At 41.0% G+C, this 16,162-nt stretch overlaps 1 protein-coding gene across 7 annotated transcripts in view; it reads left to right on the forward strand.

Annotated features, from left to right (window-relative positions):
* Window positions 1-10,636: 10,636 nt before the first annotated feature.
* Window positions 10,637-16,162, forward strand: part of LOC119976520 (bromodomain-containing protein 2-like) — a 54,922-nt gene continuing 49,396 nt past the window's right edge. For 4 of the 7 annotated variants that reach the window (XM_038817066.1, XM_038817067.1, XM_038817068.1 and 1 more), the window contains exon 1: window positions 12,407-12,533. In XM_038817066.1, coding sequence (XP_038672994.1) covers window positions 12,502-12,533 — 32 coding nt within the window. In that variant the 5' untranslated portion in view covers window positions 12,407-12,501. Of the gene's footprint in view, window positions 11,042-12,406; window positions 12,534-16,162 lie in introns of those variants that run through there. The other 3 variants (XM_038817071.1, XM_038817072.1, XM_038817070.1) reach the window with 2 other exon arrangements.

Genomic DNA, 16,162 nt, shown 5'->3' on the forward strand with positions numbered 1-16,162 from the left:
TATTTACTGTAGTTTATTGACTGGATCATCACTGGTGTGTGTTATATTTACTGTAGTTTATAGTGTGTATCCTCACTGGTGTGTGTTATATTTACTGTAGTTTAATGACTGGTTCCACACTGGTATGTGTTGTATTTACTGTAGTTTACAGTGTGGATCCTCACTTGTGTGTCTTATACTTACTGTAGTTTATTGACTGGATCGTCACTGGTGTGTGTTATATTTACTGTAGTTTATAGTGTGTATCCTCACTGGTGTGTGTTATATTTACTGTAGTTGATTGACTGGATCCTCACTGGTGTGTGTTATATTTACTGTAGTTTATTGACTGGAACAACACTGGTGTGTGTTGTATTTACTGTAGTTTATAGAGTGTATCCTCACTGGTGTGTGTTATAATTACTGTAGTTGATTGACTGGATCCTCACTGGTGTGTGTTATATTTACTGTAGTTTATTGACTGGAACAACACTGGTGTGTGTTGTATTTACTGTCGTTTACAGTGTGGATCCTCACTTGTGTGTGATATATTTACCGTAGTTTATTGACTGGATCCTCACAGGTGGGTGTTATATTTACAGTAGTTTGCATTCTGGATCCTATGTGGTGTGTGTTATATTTCCTGTAATTTATTGACTGGATTCTCACTGGTGTATGTCATATTTCGGTTGTTTGTTATCTAGATCCACACTGGTGTGTGTTGTATTTACTGTAGTTTATTGACTGGATCTTCACTAGTGTGTGTTGTATTTACTGTAGTTGAGAGTCTGGTTCCACACGGACGTGTATTTACTATAGTTTATTGACTGGATCCACACTGGTGTGTGTTATATTTACTGTAGTTTACAGTCTGGATCCTCACTGTTGTGTGTTATATTTACTGTAGTTTAGTGACTGGATCCACACTGGTGTGTGTTATATTTACTGTAGTTTAGTGACTGGATCCACACTGGTGTGTGTTATACTTACTGTAGTTTACAGTCTAAGTCCTCACTGTTGTGTGTTATATTTACTGTAGTTTAGTAACTGGATCCTCACTGGTGTGTGTTATATTTACTGTAGTTTACAGTCTGGCTCCTAACTGGTGTGTGTTATATTTACTGTAGTTTATTGATTGGATCCTCACTGGTGTGTGTTATATTTACTGTAGTTTACAGTGTGGATCCTCATTGGTGTGTGTTATATTTACTGTAGTTTATTGACTGGATCCTCACTGGTGTGTGTTATATTACTGTGTTTAGTGACTGGATCCTCATTGGTGTGTGTTATATTTACTGTAGTTAACAGTCTGGCTTCTAACTGGTGTGTGTTGTATTTACTGTAGTTTATAGTGTGGATCCTCACTGGTGTGTGTTATATTTACTGTAGTTTATTGACTGGATCCTCACTGGTGTGTGTTATATTTACTGTAGTTTACAGTGTGGATCCTCATTGGTGTGTGTTATATTTACTGTAGTTTATTGCCTGGATTTACACTGGTGTGTGTTGTATTTACTGTAGTTGACAGTGTGGATCCTCACTGATGTGTGTTATATTGACTGTAGTTTATTGACTGGATCCACACTGGTGTGTGTTGTATTTACTGTAGTTTATAGTGTGGATCCTCACTGGTGTGTGTTATATTTACTGTAGTTTATTGACTGGATCCTCACTGGTGTGTGTTATATTTACTGTAGTTTATTGACTGGATCCACACTGGTGTGTGTTATATTTACTGTAGTTTATTGACTGGATCCACACTGGTGTGTGTTGTATTTACTGTAGTTTACAGTGTGGATCCTCACTTGTGTGTCTTATATTTACTGTAGTTTATTGACTGGATCGTCACTGGTGTGTGTTGTATTTACTGTAGTTTATAGTGTGGATCCTCACTGGTGTGTGTTATATTTACTGTAGTTTATTGACTGGATTCTCACTGGTGTGTGTTATATTTACTGTAGTTTATTGACTGGATCCACACTGGTGTGTTTTATATTTACTGTACTTTACAGTGTGGATCCTCACTGTTGTGTGTTATATTTACTGTAGTTTAGTAACTGGATCCTCACTGGTGTGTGTTATATTTACTGTAGTTTACAGTCTGGCTTCTAACTGGTGTGTGTTATATTTACTGTAGTTTAGTGATTGGATCCTCACTGGTGTGTGTTATGTTTACTGTAGTTTATTGACTGGATCCTCACTGGTGTGTGTTATATTTACTGTAGTTTACAGTGTGGATGCTCACTGGTGTGTGTTATATTTACTATAGTTTAATGACTGGATCCACACTGGTGTGTGTTGTATTTACTGTAGTTTACAGTGTGGATCCTCACTTGTGTGTCTTATACTTACTGTAGTTTATTGACTGGATCGTCACTGGTGTATGTTATATTTACTGTAGTTTATAGTGTGTATCCTCACTGGTGTGTGTTATATATACTGTAGTTTATTGACTGGATCCTCACTGGTGTGTGTTATATTTACTGTAGTTTATTGACTGGATCCACACTGGTGTGTGTTATATTTACTGTAGTTTACAGTGTGGATCCTCATTGGGTGTCTTATATTTACTGTAGTTTATTGACTGGATCCTCACTGGTGTGTGTTATATTTACTGTAGTTTACAGTGTGGATCCTCACTGGTGTGTGTTATATTTACTGTAGTTTATTGACTGGATCCTCACTGGTGTGTGTTATATTTACTGTAGTTTACATTCTGGATCCTCACTGGTGTGTGTTATATTTACTGTAGTTTAGTGACTGGATCCACACTGGCGTGTGTTATATTTACTGTAGTTTATTGACTGGATCTTCACTCGTGTGTGTTGTATTTACTGTAGTTTAGAGTCTGCTTCCACACGGATGTGTATTTACTATAGTTTATTGACTGGATCCACACTGGTTTGTGTTATATTGACTGTAGTTTACAGTCTAAATCCTCATTTTTGTGTGTTATATTTACTGTAGTTTAGTGACTGGATCCACACTGGTGTGTGTTATAGTTACTGTAGTTTAGTGACTGGATCCACACTGGTGTGTGTTATACTTACTGTAGTTTACAGTCTAAATCCTCATTGTTGTGTGTTATATTTACTGTAGTTTAGTGACTGGATCCTCACTGGTGTGTGTTATATTTACTGTAGTTTAGTGACTGGATCATCAGTGGTGTGTGTTATATTTACTGTAGTTTACAGTCTGGCTCCTAACTGGTGTATGTTATATTTACTGTAGTTTATTGATTGGATCCTCACTGGTGTTCGTTATATTTACTGTAGTTTACAGTGTGGATCCTCATTGGTGTGTGTTATATTTACTGTAGTTTATTGACTGGATCCTCACTGGTGTGTGTTGTATTTACTGTAGTTTACAGTGTGGATCCTCACTTGTGTGTCTTATACTTAACTGTAGTTTATTGACTGGATCGTCACTGGTGTGTGTTATATTTACTGTAGTTTATAGTGTGTATCCTCACTGGTGTGTGTTATATTTACTGTAGTTTACAGTCTGGATCCTCACTGGTGTGTGTTATATTTACTGTAGTTTATTGGCTGGATCCACACTGGTGTGTGTTATATTTACAGTAGTTGACAGTGTGGATCCTCACTGATGTGTGTTATATTTACAGTAGTTTATTGACTGGATCCACACTGTGTGTGTTATATTTTACTGTAGTTTACAGTGTGGATCCTACTGGTGTGTGTGTTGTATTTACTGTAGTTTATAGAGTCTGGATCCTCACTGGTGTGTGTTATATTTACTGTAGTTTAGTGACTGGATCCTCAATGGTGTGTGTTATATTTACAGTAGTTTACATTCTGGATCCTCACTGGTGTGTGTTATATTTATTGTAATTTATTGACTGGATTCTCACTGGTGTATGTTATATTTCGGTTGTTTGTTATCTAGATCCACACTGGTGTGTGTTGTATTTACTGTAGTTTATTGACTGGATCTTCACTAGTGTGTGTTGTATTTACTGTAGTTTAGAGTCTGGTTCCACACGGATGTGTATTTACTATAGTTTATTGACTGGATCCACACTGGTGTGTGTTATATTTACTGTAGTTTACAGTCTGGATCCTCACTGTTGTGTGTTATATTTACTGTAGTTTAGTGACTGGATCCACACTGGTGTGTGTTATATTTACTGTAGTTTAGTGACTGGATCCACACTGGTGTGTGTTATACTTACTGTAGTTTACAGTCTAAGTCCTCACTGTTGTGTGTTATATTTACTGTAGTTTAGTAACTGGATCCTCACTGGTGTGTGTTATATTTACTGTAGTTAACAGTCTGGCTCCTAACTGGTGTGTGTTATATTTACTGTAGTTTATTGATTGGCTCCTCACTGGTGTGTGTTATATTTACTGTAGTTTACAGTGTGGATGCTCATTGGTGTGTGTTATATTTACTGTAGTTTATTGACTGGATCCTCACTGGTGTGTGTTATATTTACTGTGGTTTATTGACTGGATCCTCATTGGTGTGTGTTATATTTACTGTAGTTAACAGTCTGGCTTCTAACTGGTGTGTGTTGTATTTACTGTAGTTTATAGTGTGGATCCTCACTGGTGTGTGTTATATTTACTGTAGTTTATTGACTGGATCCTCACTGGTGTGTGTTATATTTACTGTAGTTTACAGTGTGGATCCTCATTGGTGTGTGTTATATTTACTGTAGTTTATTGCCTGGATTTACACTGGTGTGTGTTGTATTTACTGTAGTTTGACAGTGTGGATCCTCACTGATGTGTGTTATATTTACTGTAGTTTATTGACTGGATCCACACTGGTGTGTGTTGTATTTACTGTAGTTTATACTGTGGATCCTCACTGGTGTGTGTTATATTTACTGTAGTTTATTGACTGGATCCTCACTGGTGTGTGTTATATTTACTGTAGTTTAGTGACTGGATCCTCACTGGTGTGTGTCTTATATTTACTGTAGTTTATTGACTGGATCGTCACTGGTGTGTGTTGTATTTACTGTAGTTTATAGTGTGGATCCTCACTAGTGTGTGTTATATTTACTGTAGTTTATTGACTGGATCGTCACTGGTGTGTGTTGTATTTACTGTAGTTTATAGTGTGGATCCTCACTGGTGTGTGTTATATTTACTGTAGTTTATTGACTGGATTCTCACTGGTGTGTGTTATATTTACTGTAGTTTATTGACTGGATCCACACTGGTGTGTTTTATATTTACTGTACTTTACAGTGTGGATCCCCACTGGTGTGTGTTATATTTACTGTAGTTTATTGACTGGATCCTCACTGGTGTGTGTTATATTTACTGTAGTTTATTGACTGGATCCACACTGGTGTGTGTTTATATTTACTGTAGTTTACAGTGTGGATCCTCACTGTTGTGTGTTATATTTACTGTAGTTTATAGACTGGATCGTCACTGGTGTGTGTTATATTTACTGTAGTTTATAGTGACTGTATCCTCACTGGTGTGTGTTATATTTACTGTAGTTTAGTGACTGGATCCTCACTGGTGTGTGTTATATTTACTGTAGTTTATTGACTGGATCCTCACTGGTGTGTGTTATATTTACTGTAGTTTACAGTGTGGATGCTCACTGGTGTGTGTTATATTTACTGTAGTTTAATGACTGGATCCACACTGGTGTGTGTTGTATTTACTGTAGTTTACAGTGTGGATCCTCACTTGTGTGTCTTATACTTACTGTAGTTTATTGACTGGATCGTCACTGGTATGTGTTATATTTACTGTAGTTTATAGTGTGTATCCTCACTGGTGTGTGTTATATATACTGTAGTTTATTGACTGGATCCTCACTGGTGTGTGTTATATTTACTGTAGTTTATTGACTGGATCCACACTGGTGTGTGTTATATTTACTGTAGTTTACAGTCTGGCTCCTCACTGTTGTGTGTTATATTTACTGTAGTTTAGTGACTGGATCCTCAATGGTGTGTGTTATATTTACTGTAGTTTACAGTCTGGCTCCTAACTGGTGTGTGATATATTTACCGTAGTTTATTGACTGGATCCTCTGTGGTGTGTGTTATATTTCCTGTAATTTATTGACTGGATTCTCACTGGTGTATGTTATATTTCGGTTGTTTGCTGTCTAGATCCACACTGGTGTGTGTTGTATTTACTGTAGTTTATTGACTGGATCTTCACTCGTGTGTGTTGTATTTACTGTAGTTTAGAGTCTGCTTCCACACGGATGTGTATTTACTATAGTTTATTGACTGGATCCACACTGGTGTGTGTTATATTGACTGTAGTTTACAGTCTAAATCCTCATTTTTGTGTGTTATATTTACTGTAGTTTAGTGACTGGATCCACACTGGTGTGTGTTATAGTTACTGTAGTTTAGTGACTGGATCCACACTGGTGTGTGTTATATTTACTGTAGTTTACAGTCTGGATCCTCGCTGTTGTGTGTTATATTTACTGTAGTTTAGTGACTGGATCCTCACTGGTGTGTGTTATATTTACTGTAGTTTATTGACTGGATCCTCACTGGTGTGTGTTATATTTACTGTAGTTTACAGTGACTGGATCCTCACTGGTGTGTGTTATATTTACTGTAGTTTATTGACTGGATCCTCACTGGTGTTCGTTATATTTACTGTAGTTTACAGTGTGGATCCTCATTGGTGTGTGTTATATTTACTGTAGTTTATTGGCTGGATCCACACTGGTGTGTGTTGTATTTACTGTAGTTGACAGTGTGGATCCTCACTGATGTGTGTTATATTGACTGTAGTTTATTGACTGGATCCACACTGGTGTGTGTTATATTTACTGTAGTTTATAGTGTGGATCCTCACTGGTGTGTGTTATATTTACTGTTGTTTATTGACTGGATCCTCACTGGTGTGTGTTATATTTACTGTAGTTTATGACTGGATCCACACTGGTGTGTGTTGTATTTATTGTAGTTTATTGACTGGATCCTCACTGATGTGTGTTCTATTTACTGTAGTTTATTGACTGGATCCACAGTGGTGTGTGTTATATTTACTGTAGTTTATTGATCGGATCCTCACTGATGTGTGTTATATTTACTGTAAGTTACAGTCTGGGTACTCACTAGTGTGTGTTATATTTACTGTCGTTTCTTGATAGGATCCTCATTGGTGTGTATTATATTTACTGTAAGTTACAGTCTGGATGCTCACTGGTGTGTTATATTTACTGTAGTTTATTGACTGGATTCTCACTGGTGTATGTTATATTTACTGTTGTTTATTAACTAGATCCACACTGGTGTGTGTTGTATTTACTGTAGCTTACAGTCTGGATCCTCACTGGTGTGTGTTATATTTTCTGTAGCTTACAGTCTGAATCCTCACTGGTGTGTGTTATATCTTCTGTAGCTTACAGTCTGAATCCTCACTGGTGTGCGTTATATTTTCTGTAGCTTACAGTCTGAATCCTCACTGGTGTGTGTTATATTTTCTGTAGCTTACAGTCTGAATCCTCACTGGTGTGTGTTATATTTTCTGTAGCTTACAGTCTGAATCCTCACTGGTGTGTGTTATATTTTCTGTAGCTTACAGTCTGGATCCTCACGGATGTATATTAACTGTAGTTTATTGACTGGGTCCTCACGGGTGTGTGTTATACTTTTTAAAATAAATTTTGAACACCAAAATCATTTTTTTGAATTAAGGGACAATTTAGTGTGGCCAAACCAGCTACCCTGCACATCTTTGGGCTGTGGCCGTAAAACCCACGGAAACACGGTGAGAATGTGCAAACTGCACAAGGACAGTGACCCAGAGCCGGGATCGCATCTGGGACCTCGGCCACGTGAGGCAGCAGAGCTAACCCACTGCACCACCGTGCTGCCCTTGGTGTGTGTTATATTTACTGTAGTTTAGAGACTGGAGTCTCACTGGTGTGTGTTATATTTACTGCAGTTTATTGACTGGATCTTTACTGGTGAGTGCCATATTTACTGTAGTTCAGCTACTGGATCCTTACTGGTGTGTGTTATATTTATTGTTGTTTAGCTACTGTATCCTTACTGGTGTGTGTTCTATGTTACTTTGTTTTGTTACTGGATCCTCCTCGTTGTGGGACATATTTACTGTAGTTTGCAGTCTGGATCCTCACTGGTGGGTGTTATATTTACTCTTGTTTCAAGGCTGGACCCTCACTGACGTGTGTTCTATTTACCGTAATTTTGGTACTGGTACCTCACTGGTTTTTGTTATATTTCCTGTAGTTTATTTACTGGATCCTCACTGGTTTATGTTATATTTACTGTCATTTGGATACAAGATCATCCAACTGGTGTGTTATATTTACTGCAGCAAAGTGACTGGATCCTCACTGGCGCAAATTGCATTCCTGTAGTTCCTTAACTGGATCATCACTTGGTCATTACGTGAACTGTTGGTCAGAGACCACTGTTGTGTCACAGTCATTTTTTTAAATGTTCTTTATTTTATATATTTAGAATACCCCATTGTTTCTGTTTTCCAATTAAGTGTCAATTTAGTGTCGCCAATCCACCTACCCTGCACATCTTTGGATAGTGGGGCTGAGACCCATGCAGACATCGGAAGAATGGGGAGAATGTGCAAACTCCACATGGACAGTGACCCGGCCGGGATCAAACACGGATACTTGGCCCCGTGAGGCAGCAGTGCAAACCCCTGCACCACCGTGCCGTCACTGTAGTTTAGTAATTGCATAATCACTGGTATTTGTTTGATGAAGTACATTTTTATGACTGGTTCCTCACAGATGCATTATGTGTTTCTGTGTTTATTGAATGGATCCTTTTGTGTTGATTTGTATTATTGATTCTCATCCCTGTGCTTTATATTTATTTTGTGTGTTGACTGTAGCCTCATGGACCATTTGTGTTGTGCCATATGTATTGGTCAGGAGTTCATGAGTGTATGTGATCCCCTAGTTTATTCACAACATCTTTTTTGATGCATGTTTTATTCGCTGTAGTTTAATGACTGGACCCTCACGGTGGTACATCCCTCCAATTGGGTTTTCACTCACATGCATCATATTTAGTGAGTTGAGCCAATAGAATTTAAGTTGTTGCTATTGTCAAATTTAACCATCTATTCAATGGTTGCTGACAGTGCTTTACAATAACTCCAGTGACTCGCTGCTAATTTGTGTGCATAAGTAACTTCTTCCTCAGTCGTGTTCTAGTTTTATTGTAGTTTATTGACTCGATACTCACTGACATGTGTTATATTGACTGTTGAGTAGATCTTCACTGCTTTGTGGATAGGTTGACTATAATTCTGGGACTTTGCAATGAGTAAAATGGAGATTAGGGAATGAATTATCAAGTCAGCATGTTTGTGAGAGCCTGTTCTGTTTTGGTACGGTCTTGCCTTATCCTTTGTTTAGAAAGTGTTTTCTTTTGTTTAAAAGTTTTGTGTTGAAGGAGCGAACAGAGTTACATAATCAGAGCCTGTTTGACATGCATATTGCTCCAAAATGTTGGGAAAAATACTAGATCGATTTGGGCGTCAGGCAGGAAAGTAGTGTTTAAGTCCACAATTAGATCAGCCATTATCTGATTGAATTGCGGTGCAGGCTCAGTTGGCCGAAAGGTCTGCTCTTGCTCCTTTCATTGCAATCCAGGGCATCTGCTTTGGGGCATTATTCATTTTGAAACCACTCCTGGATAATGAACAAAAGCGATCGTGATTTATCATGGAACTTACAGTGCAGAAGGAAGCCATTCGGCCCATCGGGTCTGCACGGCCTTGGAAAGAGCACCCCACCTAAGCCCACACCTCCACCCAATCCCTATAACCCCACCAACCTTTTTTGGACACGAAGGGGCAATTTAGCATGGCCAATCCACCTGACCTGCATATCTTTGGACTGTAGGAGGAAACCGGAGCACCCGGAGGAAACCCACACAGACACGGGGAGAACATGCAGACTCCACACAGCCAGTGACCCAAGCCAGGAATCGAATCTGGGACCCTGGAGCTGTGAGGCAGCAGTGTTAATCACTGTGCTACCTTGCCACCCCAGGCTGATTGTCTGGCCCAATTTTACAAGTGCAGGACGAGTCATTGAATGCTAAATGTTTCCCCCTTCCTAATTTTGCGAAGCAATGGTGGGATGTTTGGAAGAGTTAGGCCAAGTTCAGGACATAACAGGACTTGTCAGCTATGAAGCAGGGACATTGAATTGTGTTGTTCTATATTGCTTTCTGTTGGTCAGGAACTTGTGGATTGCTTTTAATTTTTTTTGCAGTGGTTAACCAGGTCCTACATTTTTTGCTCATGTTTTAGTCAGAATTCAGCATCGTAGTACATCTTGGGAGTTAAATGCACCACCCTGACTGCTGACTTGCTGAACCTTTTGTTACATTTTGTCAGACATTTTTGGACAACAGCTTTGGTAATCTAAGTGGTGTGGGGTGCCTTTTGTCTGCTGTGTGCATTCTTCGAGGAAAAAAACCTCTTTAATAAACCTGTTCTGTGCCTCGTCAATGGATTCGGGGGGGGGGGGGGGGGGGGGGGGGGGGGGGAGGGAGGTGAGTAAGCCCAAATCTTTGCTGAGCAGAGACAAAGGTGGAAGGAACAGCAACTCATGGAAAAAAAATATGGGAAATGCGCACGCGCACTGGCAGCCAGGTTCCCATCCCCCTCTCTCTGCACATGCGCAGTCCGCCCTCCAGCGGGACCACGCCGACATTAACCCGAAGCCGCCATCACAGTCGAGACACCCGAGAGGGTTAAAGAACGTGCAAAGGGCACTGCTGCAGACCCGATACTCACGGGAGTCGATGCATCGTGGCGCCAATGCTGCATTTCGGGGGCAGAAGGCTGGAAAGCGGCGACTGGGGAGGAAGAAAAAGCGTTTTAAAGCCGGTGGAGCATCACGTGACCGGAGGCGGCCAATGGGCGGGTGCCTGCGGGGCGAGCGCTGACGTAGCTGGAGATTTTCTTTGTTAACATTTTGTGGAAAATGGAGGACAAAAGGCGGTTAAAAGCGGGCTGCTGGAGCTGGGTTCGACGCAGGGGACGGAGGAGGAGGCGGCCGAGGCGAGGGGAGCTCGGCCGCCGGGCGAAAGGTGAGAAATGGGCTCGATTTCGGGTTGAGTTGTCGGCGAGGGGAGGCTGCGGGGTCATGTGACCGGCCGCAGCCAATTAGCCGTCGAGCTGACGGAGCGGCAGCCGTTAGGAAATGGAAGCTGGAGAAAAATTTCAAATCCAATTCCAAATTCCTGCAGGCCCAACCGAATTTAACGGTGCAAAGCAAACAAAAAGAAAACTCCGGCCGTTTAAAACCCATCAGCCAACTAAATTTCGCTTACTGACAGGAAATCATTGTTGTGGGTGGGGGAGGAGGAAAAGACGATTTTTTAATTTGCAAGTTAAATAAAAACGTTGAAAGCCTAGAGGCGATTTGTGGGTTAGACGTAAATCAGTTAGAGTGGTTTTGAGTTGGCTGAAGAGGCTTGATAGGGTGGGAGGGAGGAAAAGTATGAACGAATTAAATCAGTCAACTTTTTGTTTTTAAACATGGTTGTTCCAGTTTCAATCACGGCCAATAGTTGGAAAGACGCTCCATGAGTTGGGAGTTTTGTTTGTTCTGGCAGTGGTTTGGGTTGAATTGCTTAAGTTTGGCACAGGAAGGTTGGGGTGATGTCTTCCACATTTGGTTTCCCATCCTCCACACACACTGGCCCCTTTCTCTCCCTGGAGGGAATTTAATAGGGCGAGGTGGCTCCTCTTGTCGTAAGGACTGAGTCTGCTGCTTCCTCCGCCTCTCTCCAATGGCAGTCCTGGTGTATTGTGTTTTTTTTTGCTGTGTAATGTTTCCAAAGATGGCGGCGGGCCTGTGTATTGTAGCCTGGGGCCTGTTCCCAGCCGACACGCCTCTTTGAATTGCACGATTCCCGTGTTCTCCTGTAGCAGCCTGACCTGCCTACACTGCTGGTGTGTTAGACCTGGCCATTTGGCTAGTGTAGGTTTACCCCCCCCCCCCCCCCCCCGGTAAAAGGTAGTGTAATGATTGAAGGGGTGGGGTGTTAATTTCTCCTGGGAGTGAGCTTCCCCCGTTGGCGGGTAGGTGTCTCTCTGCTCCCGGTTGCAGTGTTGTGAATATGGAGAGGCAGAGGTTTCGATTGCGGGCATGATATTCGTATCCCCCTCCCCATCTCTATATACAGCGTCTGTAGATGTGTTTCTGTGTCCCCCTCCCTGTTGTGTAATGGCTGACTTGTCCTTTCTCTCCCACTCGGCTGACGGCGGCCAACAGCCTGGCCGCGTGACTCGGCGCCGCGTCCAATGGCGGCGCACCCGGCCGCAGGGCCCGCGCTCACGTGTTGGGCCTCCACCAATGGCGGCCAGCGGCGTGTGATGGGAGGGCGGGTTGCCGCGCGGCGCCGGCCAATCAGCGGCGCCTGCCGGGCGGTGGGCGGTATAAAAGGGCGGGCTGGAGCGCCACGGCGCCATTTGCTTTTGCCGAAACCGGAGAGGGAGAGACGTGGGGAGAGAACCGAGTGGACGCGCAATCAGGCGGCATCTGATGGAAACGGCCACTCATCCGGGGCTCGACAGGTACGGCAGAGCAGTGCAGATCCCCGGCCGTGTAATGGAAGCAGTATTGAAGAGAAATGCAAGGGCGAGCAGGCAGAAAATTCCGGAGGCGGAGACAGAGAGAGAGTACCCAGGGAGCAGGAGCAGGCCCGGCAGCCGGGGCCGCCATTTTCTGCCATTCACAAACAGTATACATACAGTACACATCCGGGCTGGGATGCAGGGGAGCGGGGGATTCACTGAACTGGGGGGAAGAGAAGGGCGAATTCCAAATTAATAAATTATAATCATTTCCAAAACTCATTGTATTCATCTGTCCACAAGTGTACTTTTGCAGCTGTGGATTTTATTTTCCTGAGCCACTTTCCTCCAAATTTTTGATTGTAACTTCTCAATGCTGCTTGAATTATGTCCACATTAACGGATCATTCTCAACTAATATTCACAAAATAACACCGTTTTTACAAAATCTGCAATTCTTTGGGGTTTCATGTGCTGCAGAAGTTCTGTAATTTGAATGAACTGTTGGAGTTCTGTCATCATTGACGTGTTTTTGCCCACCTTTTCAACTGAAACTGAGCCCTCCTGTTTATTTTTGGGACGGATGCTGCAACTGTAAACACAACAAAGGGGGTCTCATTTAATTTTTAATTGTAACATCTAATTTTGGACCCTCTGCCATTCCTGGATGTGGATGATTCAGATCAGATCTTATGACCTCTTGGTTATGAGAAAATAGTTGACGCTCTAATTTAAATATGCATCTATGGTAACTTTCAGTGTCAACACATGGGTTCAAGTACACAAATTTCCAAATTATGTCCAATGATGAAGATATGACTGCAAGTCAATCTTCTATTGTATGCTGTATCTCATCAGTGTTCCAACTATTTGCACTGTACTTCTATATAACTCTTAAATTAAAACTTACCAAACTGGCTTGTTGAGCTGTTTCGTTTTTATTTTTGGGTTTATTTTAAATTTTAGCACAGTTTACATTGTCATGTTTGTAACACCTTGTGTAATATTTTGGTACAATGCACATTGTCTTTGTAATGCAGGGGAAATTGTCTTTTGGATAATCAGAATATTTGGAACTGTTATGTTGAGGGAAAGAGGGAGGGGCTCCAGGACAAAGTAGCCATGTGGAAATGTATCTGATGTCACTTGTAGCCGAGTGGGCGTGTGTAGCAGAGCATCTAGATGTATCATGCCATGAGTTTTTCTGTCTCACCCAGTTCTTGAGTGTTATTTGATCAGTTACTCGTGTGGGTGCATCCCATCTGTTTTTAAACATTATACAGGCAACTTCCTCCAGATTCATCCTTTCAGAGTTGAATGCAAACAATAATGATTGCACAAGTGGACAGCAAGTAAGGTGCATTAAGATAGCAAAGTAGTTTAACAGTGCTCTTTCTACATGAAAGCAACATTCCACCAGTTAATTTTCTCCCCCGCTCCCTTTCATCCCCAAGAATATGAGGAACAGGTAACTGCAAACCTATCCCTTAAGCTGCAGACCTATCCCTTGAGCAAGGAGTCATAACCTTGTTTTTTTTCTACCTTTTATCTTTCATCTCTTTAAAAACAGCAGATTTTTCTTCTGATCTATAAATGCAAAACCCATGCAGTAGATTTAGCCTGTGGTGTGTATTTTACCTAACTTTTCATTCGAGGGTCTAGTAATTAACACTGATGCTATGTGAACGTGATCTTTTTTACATTTTTCTTATTCATTGTTTCTGATGCTATCGTGCAGCTCCACTGTTTTCTAAATTCTTCAACATAAATCAGCTTGAAAACATTTTTATTTATCCTTAAATGATTTATTTTGGTACATTGTTGAATACGAGTCCATGTTTTGGCTTCAGTAAACACATGAATCCAAGCAGCACGTGTAATAACAGTGGATTGTGGGTCCCATGTGTTTCTGAAATCTGATTGCTAGCTTGTCAAAGCATTGTGTGCTTCCATGTACATCGACAAATAAATTCCAGCACTGATGTCAAACAAATGTTTCTAATGCGAAGCTGATTTTTCTTTTAGGTTAAAAGCAATTGATTCTTACAACTTGGAATGTTCTCATACTAGGTTCCTACGCTGAATAAGTGGGTGCTAGTTTCCATAAAAGAACTAGGTTTCAGCTGCAGAGTTTAATAGGAGTCAGAAATTAAATTAATCTATGTCGTCACTGACTGCATTCAGATATCTCATCTGATTTGGTGAATGAAAATTGCTAAAGCAGCTGTTCTCATTGGGATTGTTAATGGGCCTCTGCGTTTCTTTAAACATTGCTGTTGCATCACCTGGTAGGACTAGCCAGATGGTCTTGCCGACTATGCCGAGGTCACAAGCTGCAATGGAAAGACTGCAGTCTTTGAATTGAATTGCCCGTGTGCTCATCTGTGATTCTAGAGCAAATTACATAGTACTTGTTGCATACTTTTAACTAGAAGGGAGGAGTGGTGGTGTGATTTGATACATCTGCAGAAAAAGATGTATGGAGCTGGTCAGTTTAATATGCCAGTGACTTCAATGCACTCGCCAGAGGATGCATCAGTTCATTCACATGTCAGTGATCAATGAAATAAATCTCATAAAGCACTTTTGGTCAGAGTGGTGTTTCCCTTTAGAGGTTCCTGGTTTGTTAAACAGTGCTACAGTGTTTCATGTATTTGTACTGCAGTATTTTCAGGCTGCTTTGTAGCTACTGCAAATATCAGGTATAACAAACGTTTACAGTTCTCTTCCTGACTACACAGAATAGCTGCCTTGTGTTGAGAGATGAACTATAGATCCCATCCTGATCCTCGACTACCCATATAGGGTTAGTTACTTGTTGGCAGATAGTGACTGGATATTTTGAGAAATTTGTGCTTTACCGCACTTTGCTGTTGGTCACATAGCAAAGTTTGAACTGTTTGTTTCCGAATGCTATGGTTTGCACTGAATTATTGTGCTTTTCATGTGGGCTGCAATATTCACTATGGAATTGAGCTTTTAAACATGGATGGAATCCAGTTTTTTAACTCATTCTCACGTGTGTTTAAGCATGGATAACTGCAGTAATGAGTCATCCATGTGTTACAATAGAAAAGTTTGATCAAGTTTGTGAATAAATCTGTAGCAAACTTTTCCCTGTGTTCCGCACTAAAAGACTAATTGTTATTAAGCATTGAAAATGCATTGTTACACGTGCATCAAAGTTGAATTAGAAACTTGGAGTTTGAATGCTGTATAAGTAGCCAGGAACTGTCAAAACATTTGCACTTGTAAGATATTTCCATTTTAACTAATTTGATAAGTAATGCTGATGGAGTTTGAGTAATTTTGGAACCTGTTGACTGAGGGGCGGAATGGATGTTTGAGTGATGTGAATGAGGATCTAAATTTGCTCGCGTTTTCCATCAATGGTCCCATTTTCTTTTTGTGGGGGCCATATTCACCTGTTAACTTGCAGTGTGCTTGCACACTAGGTTATGATTCACTGCAATCTTTGAGTTGCCAGTTTTCATGTGGCTGTGGAAGTGTTTTGGTGGTCTGGTTTCTGGAGGTCATGCCCTATATGACTTTCTTCCTGCTTTATGACAATCTTCACACTGGTCATGGTGCTACCTTGATGGCCAATGTTCAGAAGGATTATGGAGTGC

The sequence above is a fragment of the Scyliorhinus canicula genome, chromosome 13 (assembly GCF_902713615.1).
Source record: "Scyliorhinus canicula chromosome 13, sScyCan1.1, whole genome shotgun sequence".
Lineage (NCBI taxonomy): Eukaryota > Metazoa > Chordata > Chondrichthyes > Carcharhiniformes > Scyliorhinidae > Scyliorhinus > Scyliorhinus canicula.